Source organism: Hyalella azteca, unplaced genomic scaffold, assembly GCF_000764305.2.
Source record: "Hyalella azteca isolate HAZT.00-mixed unplaced genomic scaffold, Hazt_2.0.2 contig13225, whole genome shotgun sequence".
NCBI lineage: Eukaryota > Metazoa > Arthropoda > Malacostraca > Amphipoda > Hyalellidae > Hyalella > Hyalella azteca.
The window spans coordinates 435252-455037 of record NW_025943154.1 but is presented as its reverse complement, the minus strand read 5'-3'; the positions used below and the strand labels follow the sequence as shown (position 1 = coordinate 455037).

At 36.8% G+C, this 19786-nt stretch overlaps 1 protein-coding gene and 1 long non-coding RNA gene across 2 annotated transcripts; one reads left to right on the top strand and one right to left on the bottom strand.

Annotated features, from left to right (window-relative positions):
- Positions 1–282: 282 nt before the first annotated feature.
- Positions 283–19750, bottom strand: LOC108665029. The gene is made up of 9 exons (XM_018151746.2): positions 19245–19750; positions 7871–7996; positions 7515–7658; positions 6415–6521; positions 5499–6074; positions 2413–2500; positions 1912–2037; positions 1707–1813; positions 283–1351 (listed from the first exon to the last, which is right to left on the bottom strand). Exons 1-9 carry the CDS (start codon positions 19323–19325, stop codon positions 790–792), a joined length of 1917 nt encoding a protein of 638 aa, XP_018007235.2. The 5' UTR covers positions 19326–19750; the 3' UTR covers positions 283–789.
- Positions 10326–14248, top strand: LOC108665028. The gene is made up of 3 exons (XR_007157043.1): positions 10326–10575; positions 12474–12579; positions 14188–14248. It is a non-coding gene; the product is annotated as an uncharacterized LOC108665028 (long non-coding RNA).
- Positions 19751–19786: the final 36 nt, after the last annotated feature.

Here is a 19786-nt window from a genome sequence, read left to right as displayed (position 1 = left end):
CGTCCCTTGTAAGCGACCTCTTGTTCGAGTGTCTTCGTTTCTGTTGCTTTTCACCTGTCCCTCCTTGTCACATCGTCTCTTTGAGATGCTAACGCTGCTTCTTTCTAGCCAGCTTCGGCGGGCTGGACAATTGTGACCCTCCGCCTCTTGTGGGTGACTAAAATTTTTCTGATTTAAGAAACTTTCGATAACCGAGACCATGGTTGATGTATTAATTCAACCATGACTGAGACCTTCCACCTACTTGGTGACGTTCATCTTGACTTTCGGTCTGAGATAGCTGAAGCGCTAGTAAACATTTGGCCACTAAACTAAACTAACTTGTCCCTGTCCCTTTCCATTCTCTAGTCCAAACACCAGAGCATCTGACAATATACTGTTCGTAAGTAAATAGCTGAATATTGACGAATCTCCAAATGTTCGAAATTCGTCTTGTTCCCCATGACCTGAACTCTTACTTTAGCGGTCCCGAACATTATTCGACTGAATACTGCAGGCGCAGTCAAATGTAATAAATAGCTTTTCTATGTAGTACTGTTCATTGCAGCAGATGCTGCTTGGTGCAGAGGTCGAAATGCCGAGATTACGTGCTCACTTAACATCAAGCGGTGCATAATTTATCGGCCAACTTAATTATGAACTTTTCGATATCCCAGTTTTCGATACATCAACTTTTAAGAATAAAGTAATGCAAAGTTAAATAATTATGATGCAGTATACTATTTTTATAGCACTAATTAGAAGTTTCAAAGGAATCGAAGAGAATTTAAATTGTTTGGAAAGATTACATCACGCCGATTTCGGCGTGAACGATTCCTCCCACTGTTTTATAATGTCCCTATAGTCTTCATGAGTGAAAAAATTTGGGATGCTAGTGAAGTCAAAACCTTCAGGGATGTAGAATGGAATAGCTGCCTCCGTATAGCGTTTGAACCCAATCTTGGAGTGCATATCAATAGACAGCTCATTATCGTCATCAGTAACGACATAAGATCGAATGCCGTCCTGTCGAAGCCTTTCGGCCAACTGAAGAGTTACGGCTCTTGCTAATCCTTTCCTGCGATGACTTTCCTTGGTGAAAGTAATGCCAGAGTCCGCACTGTGCTTGTAAATAGAGTAGCTTGCAAGTTCTCCTCTTTCATGACCTTTTATCGCGGAAAGTTCACATAATTCGTTGTTATCGGTAGCGGATGAGTTTGGTTCTCCTCTGTAGTATATCGCCACTGAAGGTAAAGTGACCAATAGCTTGGAGTAGACCTCGACATTTTCAGTTGATGCTCCCACCCACCGCGAGAGAATCTCTTCACTGCAGCTGGCTGCTAGATCTCCGAAATAATATCCTTCCGGTAATCTGTGGACGTAAAGGAAGACCATAGCGGAACGATGTTCTTTTCTAAACATGTTTGACAAGTCATCAAAATGATACTTTATTCTCCGACACCAACATTCAAAACTGATGAGCCTTGTCAAATTTTATAACGCCTTTTCTCAATTGCAACGAAAAATGAAATATTTCGAGATTATGACGCAAATTAATTGGGGTTAGGTAATGGTGAAATATCAAGCAAATTATCATATTTTTCTGGTAACTATCCTAACCTAGAGCATTTAGTAATCGTCATTGCGATTTCATTTAGCATGATTCTTCATGTTTCGAGCATTCTGTTTCTAATTAAGTTAGTGTTAGTTGAGAAAGAAGTGCTCACTGGGGCACAGGAGATACGTCTTCAGGGGCCAGGGTCATCGTTATGATGGGTATCGGCATCAGAAGATGAGACCTTCCTTCTGTAAGTCTTAGCATGATGGCATCCATCTGTCGAAAAAAATAGATATTAATATTTTTATTATATTGGTTATACAATACTTTAAGTTAGTCTGTCATTAGAGTCGTGTTGGTTATAACGATCGTACCGCTGTTCCCGCAGGTGTGAGCACAGCCATATGGTGACGGTGCACAGTATTTATCGGCGCGTAAAGCTTGACGTCGAAAATGCTGAAATAATTGTACTTGAGGTGCCCGTGCAGCATTGCTTCGATCTGAAGAATGATTGACAAACTGATGAGAGCGTAACGCCCACCAGGTCAGAAAAGTCTCGTGACTCCTTGCATTAGTTGCATATACAAGATTATTCCAGTATAATTCCTTTAAATTAGTTTAGTTGCGAACCAAAATCGAAAACTTCCTGACTGGGGAAGGATTTTTCCCATTTGAGATAGTGCTCCTCTAGTTTCTATTGTTTTTACGATGATCGTGCATTATAGTTTTGAACTTGTTATGCAAGGTAAGTTCAAAAATTTATCAGTTCAATTAAATCTGTAGGTACATCTTGATTTCGCATGTCGTCAATATTCATGATAACGTGATTTCCGGTTTTAAAAATAGAGTTTAAGACTTTAAATAATGTGGCTCACCTGGTAAGAGTGGGGGAGAAACTCGACTAAACCTGCGGCGAAGGTTTCAAATTGATCAGAGGGCACCTCGGCCAACGACATCTTGCTGCTTCACTTGGCGTTTCCGGGGTTGTAATTATGGCTGTACAATTTAATGATGTATGTAATTCCAAATTAACTTGAATAACACAATGTACTGTCAAAAACTCAAAATCAACATGAATTAAAATGGTCTAATAATAAATCACAAAAGTTTCCTGAGAAATAATGAAACACTGAAATTTAATTGCAAATTTTCTGACTGCTGCTGCGCATCCCCGAACAAAATACTAAACTCAGAACTGCATTTATTGAATTATTGAATGGCTTTTCACTAAAATTGAGGAAACGATATTACAGTATCTCAGCACTTGAATCATTGAATGACTGAACTGAGTCTGTTTTGCACTGCAATCTGCATAATTACTTAACCGTTCTCGGAAATCTGACCCACGTGTCATATTTCGCTCACGATTCATTGTTCTAAAATCTAAATCAAACGTGGGGCTGCTTACTTGCTATTAACTTCGCATTTGCGTTAGGATTGATGCAGCAATCTTCAATACTTCATAAAATACGGCAGTGCGCTTCGTTGTTAAGCCTAATTCGAGCAAAATAAATGGAAACCAGCCACGAACACGGGCATCTTTCTCCTCATTCAGCGACGCCGGCCACTGACTCACTCTACGGCTTAGTGCGTCCAACTGTCCAACCTTATCCATGAACAATGGACTGTGGAGCCGGCTGAGTTGTACGTTTACGGCGCTGTTGCCACGTTGCCTCAAGTATAATTTTTAATTTCTCTCACCTACGAGTACGTACTTCACTTACTTCGCCTCCATTTTCATCAAATATTAGTTCATCATAATGGTAATTTTTCCCGTATTTGATGAAAATCGGTAGTAAGTCATACCACTGGAAAAGTTTTGACTTGTTAAATCGAACAATTAAGTTACGTCCAGCGCCTTGCCCCCGCATGGCGCAACCTCTCCGCCATCCTAACCTAACATCAGCACAGATAGAAATTATATCTACAATTTCATTGTAAGAGTGTTGATTCCGCCGTTGTGTGAATTAACTGATGCATTAATGTATTAGTGTCGTCTTGTGCATGAAAATTTTTTACAGAGCTTCCTAATACTCCGCGGCAAGTTGCTTTCCAAGTCCCGCGATATTCGAACATCCGTGAAGTACTAACACTTATTTTTTCATCGATTTGTCTCCTGTTCGTACTCATTTGGTCAGTAGATTAATAGTAGTATTTCAAGTGCTTATGGAACATTCAAGCGCATTTATAATGATATTACATAGTCAACACTAAGTCAGCGACCCGATCAGAACGTACCTATATTTTTTACACAATGCGACAAATTATTCACTTTATGAAAGAATACAAGGTATTTTCCATTAATGATAATTTTTTATTGTATAACGTTCCCTTGGAATAATAAATTACATTCAATACCTGTTACCCACTTTTTCAATCTGATGGCATCGAAGTGTGATTGCACTAGGAAAAGATTTTATTTCACAAGTAAGTTAGATAGCCGAAATGCTATCTCACGCAACGTTCGATCAATTCGATGAAATAGTCTACGTGTTTATATGATGCCCTGAATCCTAACTGCATTAGGTTGCCTTTAATGGAATTTTTCACTGAATTAGGTAACCGAAATTGACCAGCAACTAAGATGATGATTTACTTACTATCAAAAATGGATACTAGTTGAGAAGAACCTAATTTAAAACGCTCAGGAACACGATCATCCAAGATCATATAATAGACACATAGATATTCAATTAGATTGAAAAGCGAGTCAAAATCTGACGAACGCGTCACGCAGTTGATGTCAACAAAACAAACTATATGTTTATTTTAAAGTCGAAATAAAATTTTGCAGTCAATGCACGTTTATACTAGATTAATGGTCATTTGACCAGCGATATTTCAAGCACTGGCGACTTTCTTTAGATATTATCGGACTAGTCTGCGGTTGCCACTAGCGCAATTCTATTGCGCCACAGCTGCAGGATAGCTTAACTAATGGCAGTAAACTTCTAAGAACTGATGAGAAGATTTGTCTCGATTGATAAGAAGATAAGATTCGTCTCAAATGCAGCGTGATAATCTTATAATCATAGACTATGATGCTAAATAATGCTTTTACTTATGATTATGGGTTTATGATGGCAGTTCTATGGACTGAATTAAAATGATATCTGTACTTTATTGATATACTTAAGTTACCAAGCAATATATAACGTTACATGAAGAAATATTCTACTAGCTACCATGCAATATACGACGTTACAAGAAGAAATATACTAGCTACCATGCAATGTACGACGTTACATGAAGAAATATACTAGTTAACATGCAATGTACGATGTTACATGAAGAAATATACTAGTTAACATGCAATGTATGATGTTACGTGAAGAAATATACTAGCTAACATGCAATGTACGATGTTACATGAAGAAATATACTAGCTACCATGCAATGTATGATGTTAAATGAAGAAATATACTAGCTACCATGCAATATACGACGTTACAAGAATAAATATACTAGTTACCATGCAATGTATGATGTTACATGAAGAAATATACTAGTTACCATGCAATGTACCATGTTACATGAAGAAAGATTCTAATTCAACACATTTTACATACACTAATATTTTTCCGAAATAAGATTTCAGAATTCGTGTTTAGAAAAATATATCAGCGGTCCAATAACTTGAAACGCAATATTCAACGATGACTGAATAATGTTACAGTAAAATTGTGAATGATGATTTTGTTGCATATTCATAATAACGAAGAATCACTTTGTTAATAAATCATTCTAAACAATGATTTCCTGTTGATTTTATTGCTCCTCATAAAAATATCATCTACGATGCTCGATGACTGTATAAAATTTGAAAATAATTTTTTTTGCAGTTTTGAGGTACTTTTTTCCATCAGAACCAGAAATAAGTACTGAAGTGTAATTTATATTGTTAAACGCATACACCTTTTAGACAAAGTACCAGCGAACCTATAGAATTACAAACAATCACTGGTCAAGTTGACTATTTTGTTTAAAACGTTCTATTTCAAGTGCAAATCTTTTTTCAAACTGAAAATAGTGCGACATGGTTTTAAAATCGAAACTACTTGGGAAATATATAGGAATCGCAAACTCCGCGTGTGGCTTAAAGCCAAGGCGAAGGCGGGCGTCCATTTTCCAAGACAAGTCATCATCGCGCTTGAGTCCAACCAGTGCTGGGATTCCATCACTGTGAAGCTGATGAACTAACTTCAGAGTCGCTGCTCGGGCTAACCCTTTTCTGCGGTGACAATCCTCTGTGTGAGTCATGCCCGAGTCTGAGCAGAATTTGTAAGCAATGTAACTAACAAGCTCCCGAGCTCTCTCGCCTGCTGAATTTTCAGAATTCTTCGGAAATAGATTTTTTTCATCAGTTGACTCGGTGCAAGTTGTTGAGTCGCCGTCGTAAAATATTGCAACGGACGGAAGTATTTCAAGCTGCTTAGAAAAATTCTGTTCGGATTCTTCGAAAGCTGCCTTCTGTTTGTGCCATAGTTCTTGCCCAAAAGTTGCATCCAATCTGCCAAAATGGTATCCTTTTGGCAACCTGTGTGTGAAAAAAGATTTCAGGAAATCCAATTTGCAACTTCGGGATTACAATCCGATCTATAATCGAACTTTCTTTTACTTAAGACACATGCAGCTTCAACCAATTCGCAACACAGGTATCAGTTTCTAAAATACTTTAAACCTCGTGTCAATGGACTGTCAACTAAACACTTGCATTGCAATTATGTAGGTGGGAAAATTTAATGGATAGTACAAGAAAAATGAAGAGGACGAAATTGGATTATAGACGAGGTGATTTAACATCTAATCTTTCCATAACTATGTTATCAAAAACAGATAATACACCTACAAATTGGTATACAACAAAACTGCCTTACTCTGGTACTGGTGGTGTGTCTTCAGGGGTCAAAATGAGGTTGACGAGGTGAGTGCTCGCGAAGAGGCGCATTTGACCCCCGGACAACTTAAGCATCATTGCGTCCATCTTGAAACACAATTGTGTTCGTGAATTTAGTAATACCAGTTAATTAATTGTAAGGCTTCATTCTACTTGACGGGAAATTTTATGGCAACGTCAGCGAAAATAGTCGATTGCGACTTTAGGCGCTCCTGACGGTCATTGTTGTGGGTCCCGCGTTGCTCGTTGTTAATTCTTTAGCGACCAGAGCAATCATATCTGTTCATTTGGTAAAACTGCTGTCTACACGCGCACAAACACACATACGAACAAAAATACAAATACTTCAAGCAAAGTATATAATATTAACAAAGGAGTTTCTCTACCAGCTTGTATTTATTTGTATTTTTTTTAACTGTGCAGACATAACCAAAAATTTTAACTGGTATAGCATGAAAACAAATTGTAATTGGTTCTTTACTACGGTTTAATTCACTGAAGTGAACGCAGTTGTACTAAATCATTGACACCTCGATCAATCACTTATGAATCTTCTAAGCGTGAAATTTGAGCTAGCATGTTATAACAGATAAAATAAATACTAATGTCAGGCTGTCTACCGTAACTCCCTTACTTGTGTTAGCAGTTACTGCGTTACTTCCGAGACGTCACTATAGTATGCCTATACAAGCTCTCCGAGCGGGACCTACAGCTAGTCAGTCTTAGGCAGTCACAGGCGAGACGTAGTAAGCCATATCATCATGTAGTCCGCAGGATCACGCCAGGCTCCGGCGTCGAGTAGCCTTCGTCGTTAGAGTAACCAGCTAAAACCTACCTTGTGTACTTATCATCAAGCTTCCTTGTATTCCTATCTAGTTCGCAAATATATAACTAAGAAACTTGCCTCTCAATCAACCTGCCGCTTATTCGGATCCTAGATAAAATCCCTAGGACGCTCAACTCAAAACCTAAGAAGATCATCCGATAATTAATCAATACTGAACTTTGATATAATTATATATTTTCGGGCCAGTCAGACCTAATCTCTTCCTGACACTTAATTTTAACTTTTAGTAGTACCTTAGGCAGTAATAGCGTAGGCAAGTGACGTATCATGATGGGGTGTATCCAACCGTCCATAGGCAAGGAACTCAACAGCTGGAAGACAACGTCGTCTGATAGTAACTCTTCGTCCCAGAAGAGCGACACGGACTTCACTTTTTCCTGCAGAATAGTGCAAGAAATCTGTTGCATTACTTGAAAATGATAATTAATTCGCAATGAAACGCCGTGTTGACTCTTTTATACGTGGCAAAAACCTCATTTCAACATCTGTCTCCAAAGTACTTGTATATTTATGCATTTTCGGAACATTTAGGGTATAATAAACAAATTTACCCTGCATTTCGTTACACTTGCTATAGTACAAGTCTTACATTTGAGCTTGTAGGTGTGATGACGGCCATGTGGTGTCGGTGTTCAGGCAGAATCGGTGCGTAAAGCTTGGCGTCAATGAGGCCAAAATATTCGTACTTGAGGTGACCACGAAGCATCGCTTCGATCTGCGGGAGGTAGGAGGAAATAATTTGGGGAGCGCAGCCGTGGGTAACAAAATTGACTCGTAAACAGGCCCTGGGCCCAACGCCAACCATCAGCATGAAATATCTACTCATAGCCTCAGATCAATGAGCCGTGGGTAACTCCGGCTAACAGTAAATCCGCTTTGCACAACACAGCCACTGCTTCACAGAGCCGGAGCACAACTGGCCGGAGCGCAACAGGCCCTACCGCAACAGGCGGCACAGGTTAGGTTAGAGAAAATTCACCATATCGATATTGAAAACGCCAAGAAAATTCACCATATCGTTGTTTACTTCTATAATGGGTTGGTTTGGTAACGTGCTGGACTAGGAAGGAGTCTCTTACTGACTCCATGAACAAGGATGCTGGATGATTCTCTTCCCTTGGAGAGGATCCATCTATCCAGTCTAGCTCTGGATGATTAAAATCACCAACGATCAACGTGTGTGACCTACGGAAAGACATGCTCGGTAAACAATTTGAGCCATCTATTTCGAAAGATAAAGACGCAAACATCTGAAATTACTCATCAGTTGCGAATCATCACGCAGGCGAATCAACATCACTTCCCAGTTCAATAATTCTTTACCCACGTTTAGTAATCTCTTGTACCAAGTATAAACGTATAAACATAAAGTATATACTCTCCGAGTATAAACGCGTTCAATTAAGAACAGACTAGACGAAGCTATGGAGAAATATTTGTTCAGACTTGAAGTGCCTATATATATATATAGGCTATAGCACCATATCGAACCTGGTCGAAGTCTAGTAGCTATTTCAAAGTATCGACAGTTTGGAAAAGATCCGGTCAAAGGACCTGTTTTTATTACCACGTTTTTCTTGACTTCGTTTCGTGTGTGTCTGTCATCAAAAATTCAGACCTTAATTTAGAGCTCTTCTGAACATCCTAGAAACTTTAAATTTGGCATGCATGCTCATGCTGCCTTACAATTCAAGATTTGATCATCAGAAATAATGATTTAAAAAACAATTTTTTTGGAAAAAATGAAAAAATATAAAAAAAAACACGAAAAATTCACGGTTTGGAATTGAATTTTTTCTCGAACATCCACACTTGCCAACCCTGGAAATTGATTTCAATTGCTAAAATTGCTAACTAAAAAGTAGAAAATAGATAAATATAAAAAATATTTTTAAAAACCACGTTTTTCTGGTTTTTACAAAACTAAAAATATTGAAATAAAACAAATAAAAAACTTAAAAAACCACATTTTCTTAACGGACAAAAAAGAAAAACGTTTACTCATACATAACATTACATAACATTTTACATAACTTAAATGTTATGTAAGAGTAAATGTTTTTCTTTTTTGTCCGTTAAGAAAACGTGCTATTTCAACAGGTTTTTATTTGTTTTATTTCATTATTTTTAGTATTTTTTCATTGATTCTTTCTCTTCAACTGCTAAAAACTTTTAAACTATTCAGTAATTAACGTTTATCTCAACTAACTATTTTCTACACAGCTTCTAAAGTTGCGTAAAGTACCTTCCATTTAAACAAAACTTAAACAACCACGCTCGTTGTTTTCATTTTAGAACTAAGACCATGTTATTTCAACCACACACCAACGCCTATCAACTTAAGAGCCAGACTGAGGCTTTGAGCCGACTTTCCCCTTGTCTTGCTATCACTGAACCTGGCTCGGAGCTGCCCCTTTCACCTTCGAGGTCATATTGCGGGAAGCAAAGCAGGCAGGATGGTGGTGAATCGTGCTGCCTATGTGTAGATTTTTTATTAGTTTGTTGCTATGGGATTAATGTAATTTGTAAATGTTAGTTGTATTCTATCCCTTGTCAGTTTTCAAATTCCCCTTTTTAATCCCGTTTCCATTTTCTACTTTCCCGTATATTTTCGACTGTTGTAAGCAAGTGACCAAGCGAACTAGGTTGGTGAATCTTACATAACTCCCATCAAATGATCAATCATCGTTCTCAAAAATTCATGTATGAACCATGCGCATGAATTGTTTGATTGCTCACGTCTTTTGTCTACTTGCGCGCTTCAATCGGTTTTGGTTACTTTTGATAAACTGATACGGCCAGCCGGCCGTAAAATTGTCCGACACGTCGCAACCCAGGTTAGATTCTAGGCTAGGCAACTTTTTACTCAACAAATAGATATTTTATTCTACTAATAAGTAAATAAAAGTTCAAACGGCCCTTTGTCTCTGATATAACCACTCAAGTTTTTTCTGCAATCTGCACCAAAATTATCATTCTAATGTGACATATTGCACAACATTTTATCCACTTGCCAGTACTAATATCTCGTTATTCTCGTAACAGCTGACCTTTCCCGGAAAACAGCTGATCATTCATTTCACTAGCAACCTGCCAGCTGGCTGCTGCACAGAGTGCACACTGCAGGTTGCAAGTCGCGTCGCAGTCGCACTCGGCCACTCGCATTGGCCGCTGGCGCAAATCTTAGTGCGGCTCAAGTTCTCCGTAGATGACCTGTATAAGCAATATGGCACCCGGACATATTGCGACTCAACATGAAAAAATGCTGTTCAGACAATCAAATTTTTTCTCATTGTAAGTAAGATCAGCTCGTATTATACGTAGTATTTTCGTATGTGTGCTGAGAAAAGAATTTTTGTGTGCGCACGTCAAACTTCAAATAGAAATAGGCTAGCTACTCAAATTGAAAGTTGAAACTGTCTCAGCACTGTGTTGTTGTGTTGTGTGCTGTGAAAAGTAATTTTGTGTGCACATGTCAAACTTCAAATAGAATTTAGAAATAGCTACTCAAATTGAAAGTTGAAACTGTCTCAGCACTTGGCACTTGTGTCGCCAGCCTTTGAAAGAAATGACCCATTTTTTAAACAACTCAACTGCTGCACATCAACAAACTCAAACTGCTGCACATCTATTATGTTATCATGGAATGCAACAAATTGTTGTGATAGGCTAGTGAGAATCCTTCAGAGTTCTATTGCTGAAGAAGAGTCTAGGAAAATCTGCTTTGCCACAATGAATTATACTAAAAATAATCAGCCATCAGGACACAAAAAAAAATTATGTGCTGGCATATGTAGACAGTCAACGACACATAACTCATAAGTCACAACTTGAAATTTGAAATATACGTAACACACTTAAATTAACTTAAACTGACAATAATAGGCTACCAGCCTGTTAAAAGCCTCACTAAAGTCTAAAGACTAAAGTTAATTACCATTTTCCAATAACTAAGCTATGAGTTCTGACAGAGTTCACATTCAATTTTGAGCAGGGTTGGAGATTTTTTTATTTTTTTAAATCAACAAAATGGAAAGAAACATTTCGTTTTTATTTTTTAAGGATTTTTATTTTTTCAACTTTTGTGTTTTTTTATGTTATTTTATTATGTTGCAATTAGCCTATACTAACAATAACAGTACTATATGGATGGCTAAAAAGGGCAGTTATTGTTTTCAACTTTTCAAGAATGGCCAAGGTGGTGTTTGCCACTTTGGGACTTTTGGGTAAACAATTATTGATAAGTCTATTCATTAGCTTTGTAAAGTTTGTATGGAGCAAGGTAACGAGCTAAATATTGGCCATTTAACTGGCTTCAATACCTATACAACACTTCAGGAATACAGATCTTCTAAACATTGAAGAGTCACGTAACATAACAGATAGAGATAGGTAGCTGATAGCACAATGTACAACACTATCAATAGATCTACTAGTTTTATGTCCTATAAGTCTACCAGACCAGGCTCTACCCTCTAAACACACTGAGTCAATGACTGGTACCTAGGGACTGAGTGACTGACAGCACTGTTCCCATTTGATTCAGACCAATTTACCAAAACTAAGCTTGAACTGAATGACAACCAAACAAACCTCAAGTGACTTGAAATGAGACATGTTATGAGAAAAGCAATAATAACAATACCTAAAAATAAATTAAAGACCGCCACTTAATATATTTAAATATGTGAAAAATCAATGAATAAAAAAATGATCATTTTTTTTATAAAAAATCAAGTGATTTAATCACATGATTTAATCAGTTAGATTTAATCATTGCCAGCCCTGATTGAGTCCAAAAAGTAGACCAGCAAAGTATCATGGTTACCAGCTAGGCAGCTAGGCTACTAGCATGATCATGTATAAAATCATGTATTGGCAACCACTAAGCCTGCTATCATGAGTGCTATGGGCATGGGCTGAGTCTCTTACACTAAAAACATATCAAATTTTCAAGAACTCTGATATTTTTATCATTCAAATTGACTTTTTTATACATTTTTAATAAGATTTCATGTTAAGAAATGTGCTATTTATTTTGTTAGTAACTTAGTATGTTCTTCTTTTGAATACTTATCACTCTGGATCCGATTCTCTGACTAGTTGAGGATCACAGGCTCAGGGCTCTTGAGTCTTGAGTGCAAGAAAAAGATGTATTATTATTGCCATTTTAGTTCACATATTTTTTTCAGAGGCTATACACAACTTCAGTGTGTCACCTGTCAGTCTTGGCTTACTTCAATGGCAGAAGCTGCTCACCACACTCTTAGCTGCTATTCTCAGAGACAGAGAAGAAAAGTGAGATTTTATGTTTTGTCCATATTTAATGGCAGTGATGGGATCAACTATATTTATGAGTTTTCAAGTTTGTACTACACTCTAATTAGTGATGATTATCTATTTTATTCATTAATGTTAGTAAATATTTTGTACTAATTATCACTGTTTTTGTTTAAGTCAGCTCCAACATAGGTGACAGATTTCTAAATGAAAGTCCATGAGTGGATGTCAATACTTGGCCAGTAATTTCAGGCCCAAGTTTACTGAGGCCACTCACGGGCACACTTTATTTTGATTCACTGCTGTAAAAAATTGGTAAGAGCAGGGCTACTGTATTTGGCAATTTGTCAACCTATCATGCAAAAAGATATTGAAAAACATTTGATTGCTAATTTTTTAGGCAATAATCAATTAATTGTTGCTTCCCGGTTTAGTTCATAAATTTTAATCATGAGACTTCTTAAAACTTGGTCATTTGAAAAATGATTTATTTAGCTTTTTCTTTAAGATGTCCTAATGTTTTAACTTGAACAACGACAGGTTCTTGGCAGAAAAAACATGGAGCTGAGTGCAAGTGTTCAATTCGATAAGACTTCAGCAAGAGACACTTATCTTGATGAGAATAATCCACAGCCTGATTTTTCATTTGTTGAACCTGAGCATAAATCAGATAGCTTGCTCACCTTATCTAATGTTGCTAGCCCACATGATGTATTGCAACCTGTAGAGCAAGATTCAGTTCAAATGCACCTCACTGCTCCTACTGAAGGTATCCCTTGGGATGCAAAGCAGTTTGAAAAGCATCTGACTGATGCCAATCCTCATTCTGATAACAAAAAGGAAATTATGACAGATCCTGCAAATCAATCAATTGGAAATTCAGAAAGCATTGCTTCTCTCTCACTCACAACTGATTTAACTGAAGACTCCAAAAGTGCATTGACCACTAAGATGAACTTGAGTAACTTATCTGTTCAAGTTACAGCTGCTGAGGATATAGAAGAGCAGACAATTCAATGCTGGGACTATTTAGATGAAGACTCAAGTGTTGTCATTAACTTTACAGAAGAATGTGAGTTTCTTCAGTTCTCATGTAGCTTGCAAGTGGAATTAGAATGATTGTTGTTCATTGAGCCTTTTTCTGTGGGAACTTGAGACACTTGTTTCATTTGATTGTGATGTTTCTATAACCAAAAAATGCAATTCTTTTTTCACAAATCTTTTCATCTTATGATTAATTTTTTTACTATAACTCACCATGTTCTTCTTGATTCAATTTTTATTCATGTGCTTATAATACCTATGTAGCTTTGCATTGTCTTTCCTTGCTCAGTATAGTCCAAGTTTTATTGAAATATAACATGAAACATCAAATTTTAAAAACAATATGACCACTGTACACTGTTCACACTCAATCAATACTAAATTCTACTAGATTTTTATTTCAATTTTTTATACTTTCCATACACAAATATTATTCTTAATTTGGAGTTTTTTGAGGTACCTTGACCTAGTTAAAACTGGAGCTTTTCTTAAGATTTACACTGCAATGAATGTGTCAAGTATAATAAATTCTTTAGCACAATACTTTTAAAATAATTTGAGTGTTTTAACTTCTTGTTGCAGGTAAAGTGCCTCATGATGACTCAATTGGAGTGGATATCACAACAGATTCGGCTAGTGAAAGACTTCACAAATCAAGAACACCTATAGTTTATGAAAAAGTTATAGGAAAGGTTTGTTCAAATCATAAAACATATGATAGTTTTTATCCTGACTCATGCTGCGATGTTGCTCCTTAAATTCTTGATCTTTGGCTCTCAGTGAGGCTTCAGATGTTGCTACCATACTAGATTCTTCACAAGCTTGTCACTCAATGTATTTTGTGCAATGTTTATCCTCAGGTTTGTGCGTCACATCAATCAATGGCAGCATTAATGTCATGCTGATCAATAATCATAACTAAATCTTGAAAAATTTCCATTCAAAAATAATTTCATTCATGATTTAGTAGTTGTCAAGGCCTGTCATTTCCACATTTTTTAGATAAACAACTTAGAAATAAGTAATATAATAACACACATTCTACTCAAAGGAAGGCTGAATCAAGCACAAACAAATTATCCATTAGTTCTTGTTTTATTAATGCTTTGCTAATGCTGTCATCGCCAATCGATATAATTGTTATTTATGCTAATTCCACCAGTCATTATCAATGACTGGTGGAATGCTTCTTTCTCTTTTTTTCATTTGACATAAAAATACTTTAGGCTACCAGAAAAAGGAACATTTTCTAATGTGTATTATCCAAATAGGAGTACCGGTAGTATAGAAATGGCTGCTAGGTTTGTAGCTTACTATTTATAGGAGCTCATTGAGAGCTTGGGCCAATACTTTCAAAAAAAAGTTAAGAGATCGTAAGTTCATCAGCCAATCATTGACGGCCTTTCCAGCAAAATCCACCAATCATAGACAAGAAAATAGAGCGTAAGTACTTACATTCACGTAGCGAATTTTAAAAGTACGGCCTCTGAATTGCAATTAATCGTGAATTTAAAGCTGCATTGTGTGTGACAGGAATGTGCTGGAGAGCAGGACCTGATGGCGCTCGTCTTGGCCGAGTGCTGCAAGCTGGACGCCGCTGACCTGGTCACTCAGCAACGCAAGATGCTGCTCAGAGTTGTGAGCTGAAAATTGTACTTCTTTGTATGTAAAGCATTATAATATTGTCGGATCCATTAAAACACAAATAAATATGATAATATCTTCCATTATATGGTTGATATTACTCAACAACGCAAGATGCTGCTCAGAGTTGTGAGCTGAACATTGTACTTCTTTATTTGCAGGGCATTATAATATTGTTAGCCCCATTAAAACACAAATAAAAAACGATTAATATCTTCCATTATATGGTTGTCAATCAAACTTGTATAAAATAACAAACCATGCTATCCTGTACTAGTAACAGCAATTAATATATATCAATAAATGATGCTTCTCTCTATCTTAAATTCCGGTGACCCTATCTATAAAAACTCTTAAGAGTTTTTAAATTGAATTATTCGGTACTGCCACGATAATGTATTACTTTGTTAATTTATATTTTGAAATGGTAAAACTCTTAGATTTTTTCAACATTGAAGAGAAAAGTGGTCTAATAACCAACTTCCATCATATGTTTTATAATGCCTACTAAAGTTTGAATTTGTTGCTTTATTTTTAATTGAAATTTGTGGCTTTGAAACGCCGCATTCTTTATCACGAAATATCTGTGATAATGTTGAATTTAATTTTCGGTTTATAGATCTCTCATGTTCAGCAAAAGCTTGAGATTGTTCTCAATTGAAGGTAAAGTTGCGTCATTCCTCATAATTGAATGAAGAGTTTTTATGGTGGCTCTTTACTTGTACGGTATGCTACTGTTCTTAATTGGACATTAGTTTTGAGGTCTATTCATCACTTGTGTGCTATTGTTCTTATTAATAAGCTTTTTAGCGCATTTTCTCATTTATGGAAAAAATGTCCGTCTGTCTGGCCGTCCGTTACTTCGCGTTTTCGTCGACGAGAAAATGCGCTGTCTGTCACTCACTGCAGTGACTACTGAGTTATATTTTTAGCGCAGTTTCTCATTTATGGAAAGAATGCACTACTGTGCTCGCCATGTCCGTCCGTCCGTCTGTCCGTGACTTCACGTTTTCGTCGACGAGAAAATGCGCTCTCTGTCACTCACTGCAGTGAGTACTGAGTTATATTTTTCAGGTGTGCCCCGCCCTGCGCAGTAAAGGCATCAGGTGCAGCGTGATACAAGTGTACCGCTGCTGGGAGACGCTCCTCAGCACCTACTACTCCATCCTCAAGGCCGGCAGACAACACACCAATTGCTGGAAATACTTCCCAGTAAATACAATTGTCAATTTCTGCGCATTTAGTAGATGTGTGTCGCATTTCAGGCCGTTCCATGTAATATTTATATTAACCGACTAACCTCATGCGGCTACTTCAAAGGCATAAACTTTTTTATTATCCATTTGTTGTTTTTTACTTCTAAAATCTTCCTAGGATTTCTTCCATAAATCTTCCCGAGAGATACTTCTAATTGAATCCTAACTCAACGAGGATTGCACTTTAACAAGGAGTGTAATCAAGAAGTTAGTCGGCTGATATCAGGGTCGTCTAATTCCACTCGGATGTTTGTTGGTTTTAAAAAGAAGATAAATAAGTCCGTATCGTGATGTTTTAGTGCAGGAGGCAGGCAATTATTTTCTTTTATCCAACATTGCATCAGTATACTCTCGTTTGCCCTGCCATCTCTTCTCGATATCGTCCATCACTGTCGTCAATTTAAGGGATTCCAATAACACTCATTAACGCTCATCATTTCACTTGAACTAATTTCAATGCGGAATAATTGTGTTGAACTAAGACCGTTCCAGATTAACATTTTACTTTCCTACTTTCCGTTGATCATGACACTAAGTTACTGCAAAAAATTCAAAATAGTTTCCTATGTGCAGAATTCAAACTTTGAACGTGTATATGCATTGGCTTATCATCCCTCATTCGTTCGCTGCTATCTGCATTGCACATCAGATCTCAGTCGTGTGACGAGAACCTTGTTCAGTCGCAGCGTGGGGTTAATTAGTTTAAATGATCATATGATGCGACGTAACGGAACTATTTTATAATATTCCTGCATTATTTTACAATTTTGGACGCGGAATTTTAACACTGGAAAACGGACGAATGTGAAATGCTTATTTCTTTCCAGCGCAATCCATGCTTAAAATATTTCTACTTCATTTCACTCAACTTTTCTTCAGCATGACTCTACATACTCCTATTTTTTATGTAGATATGTGATTAAAGGTAATTAAGTTACTTATGACATTTAACGCAGAGTAAATTCCCCAGGAATTTTAAAGTAAAGAAAATAGCCAAAAAGTTCACCATTTCTTATTAGAGAATATGTTTCGGAGTTTTAGCCTCCACAACCGGTGTTTCTGACCTACGAATTTTAGAATCATTATATATTTTCAAACAGAAGCCCAGTTTAAATACCGCATTCAGTTCCTATCCTCTACAAATTGTAAATAGATAGTACCTTCTCCACATGTTATCTCATTTTTATTTGTTTCATTTTCGATTTAAGTTCTAACGTCCACAAGTTAAGGTGAATTGTTTGATTGTGAATTTTAGGCTACTAATTGTTTGTACCTGTGTTCTAGGTTTTGAACTGACGATGGAGCTGGACTCCGAAACGTTCTCTCTTATAAGAAATGGTGAACTTTTTGGCTACTTTCTTTTTTTTTTAATTCCTGATGAATTTGCGACTTAAGCAGCCAAGTGATCTTAATACTTAACGCAGAGTATTGGCACTCGAGACTCCCAATGTATGGACGGACCTTGTACCGGCACTCAACTCATAATGGTGGCTTTTTTTCATGAGGCGATAAGATTAGGAAAGCATTGAGACGGTCAATATATTTATTATGTAATCATATGAGGTGTGACAAGTGATTCAGCACATATGAACCACCCATTCAGATTCATTTCGATTTATCTGACCCAGACGCAGTCAAACACGTACGATATATCCTTGAAGTAATATTTTAATCTGACAAAATTATATTCACAGTTGGCTGACGTAGAGTTAAATTAAGAGAATTGAAGCTAAACATGCTTGACTCAAAATGTGTACATGTGTCTTACACATACTTTAATTTCTTTTGTTGAACTAGATAATCGTCGAATTAATGTACTTATGATTAAAGAATGTGAATAGGCCAAAGAATCGGCTGAATTTCTTCTGTTAAATTAGATAATCGTCGAATTTATGTACTTATGATTAAAGAATGTGAATAGGCCAAAGAATCTTGATGGAGCTGGACTCCGAAACGTTTTCAATATCGATACGGTGAATTTTCTTGGCGTTTTCAATATCGATATGGTGAATTTTCTTGGCGTTTTCTTTGCTTTTAAATTCCTTGTGAACTTGCGATATAAGCAGACTAATGATATAAGGTTAGGTTAGGTTACGTTAGGAGTAGCTGTTGCTGTAGGGCCTGTTGCGCTCCGGCCAGTTGTGCTCCGGCCTGTATGCGCTCCGGCCTGTGACTGAATTTGACTAATTTGTATTTTCGTGCAACGTGAGCTATCATTTTCAAGTCCTTTATAAGATAGAATTGTAAATATTGAAATAAATACTTCCTAATTTGATGACACTCTTTGCCTACAAAATTTATTCTAAAACCGAAAACTGTTAGAATTAAAAAAGTCTATCAACCAATATAAAACGAGTTTCAACAGTTTAAATCTTATGAGGTGCCATCAATCTCATCAGGGAATATCTCCGCAGCACCGGTCTATTTGACACAAATCAATACCACCTCTACGATACAAATATTTGGCCATTAAATCCATAAGTTTGTCACGTTTCCTATTTTATTACTCGGACTTATCATAAAAATTATAAGGGTAATAGCCAGCGTCCTCGTTTGACGACAGATGACGATGAACGCTAGATAGGTATGCATGACAGCTAGGCTTAGGAGAAAATATAGAACAAGCTAAAATGCGATTCGCGTTGTTAATAGGTTATGTCAATGAGTAAAAATAAATAACTAGATGTAAAGCACGTAAAGCCTAAACTTCAAGAATATAATACCAAAAATTATACTCACCCGGGACGAATGAGGATGACATTTGCGTATAGCGTCAGCAAATTCTCCGTACTCATGGCTAGGAACAACCGCCAGAGACATGGTTGATTATAAGCTTGTAATTTGTCGCAAGGCGTCTTTTAACTACCATTAAATTTTGCCCATAATCTATATCAACACAATTTTTTGCGCTACATCATCTGTACGATCGCTCGTCAGAAAACTTCGAATGTTAAAAATTCTGAATGTTACATTCTCCTAGAGATGAAAATCAAGGAAAAAATTCAAAGAACAAGCTGAACCGCAAGCTGTTTCTTCGTAGAATACAATTAAAAATTTTTTCTTTACTCCAATTATCTAATCAAACATATTGAAAGGTACTTTATTGCAACTGGATTGTGTGATTTCAACGAGCTATCTTACCTCCGCACTTAATGAGGGTTCTTGAGACCAATGAACAGAGCTGCGTAACATACATGAGGGAATATAACTATATGAAGAAGATTTAGAATAGAAGAATAGAATAGAAGTGTCGGCGCTGAAGAAATAGGCCCATGGCCTGT

Excerpts from the sequence above, each read along its gene's own strand:
- LOC108665029 (XM_018151746.2), bottom strand. The coding sequence starts at position 19,325 with ATGTCTCTGGCGGTTGTTCCTAGCCATGAGTACGGAGAATTTGCTGAC. Across the intron at positions 7,997-19,244 it reads GTCATCCTCATTCGTCCCGG|ATCGAAGCGATGCTTCGTGG; the intron begins GTGAGTATAATT and ends TACCTCCCGCAG. Across the intron at positions 7,659-7,870 it reads TCACACCTACAAGCTCAAAT|GAAAAAGTGAAGTCCGTGTC; the intron begins GTAAGACTTGTA and ends ACTATTCTGCAG.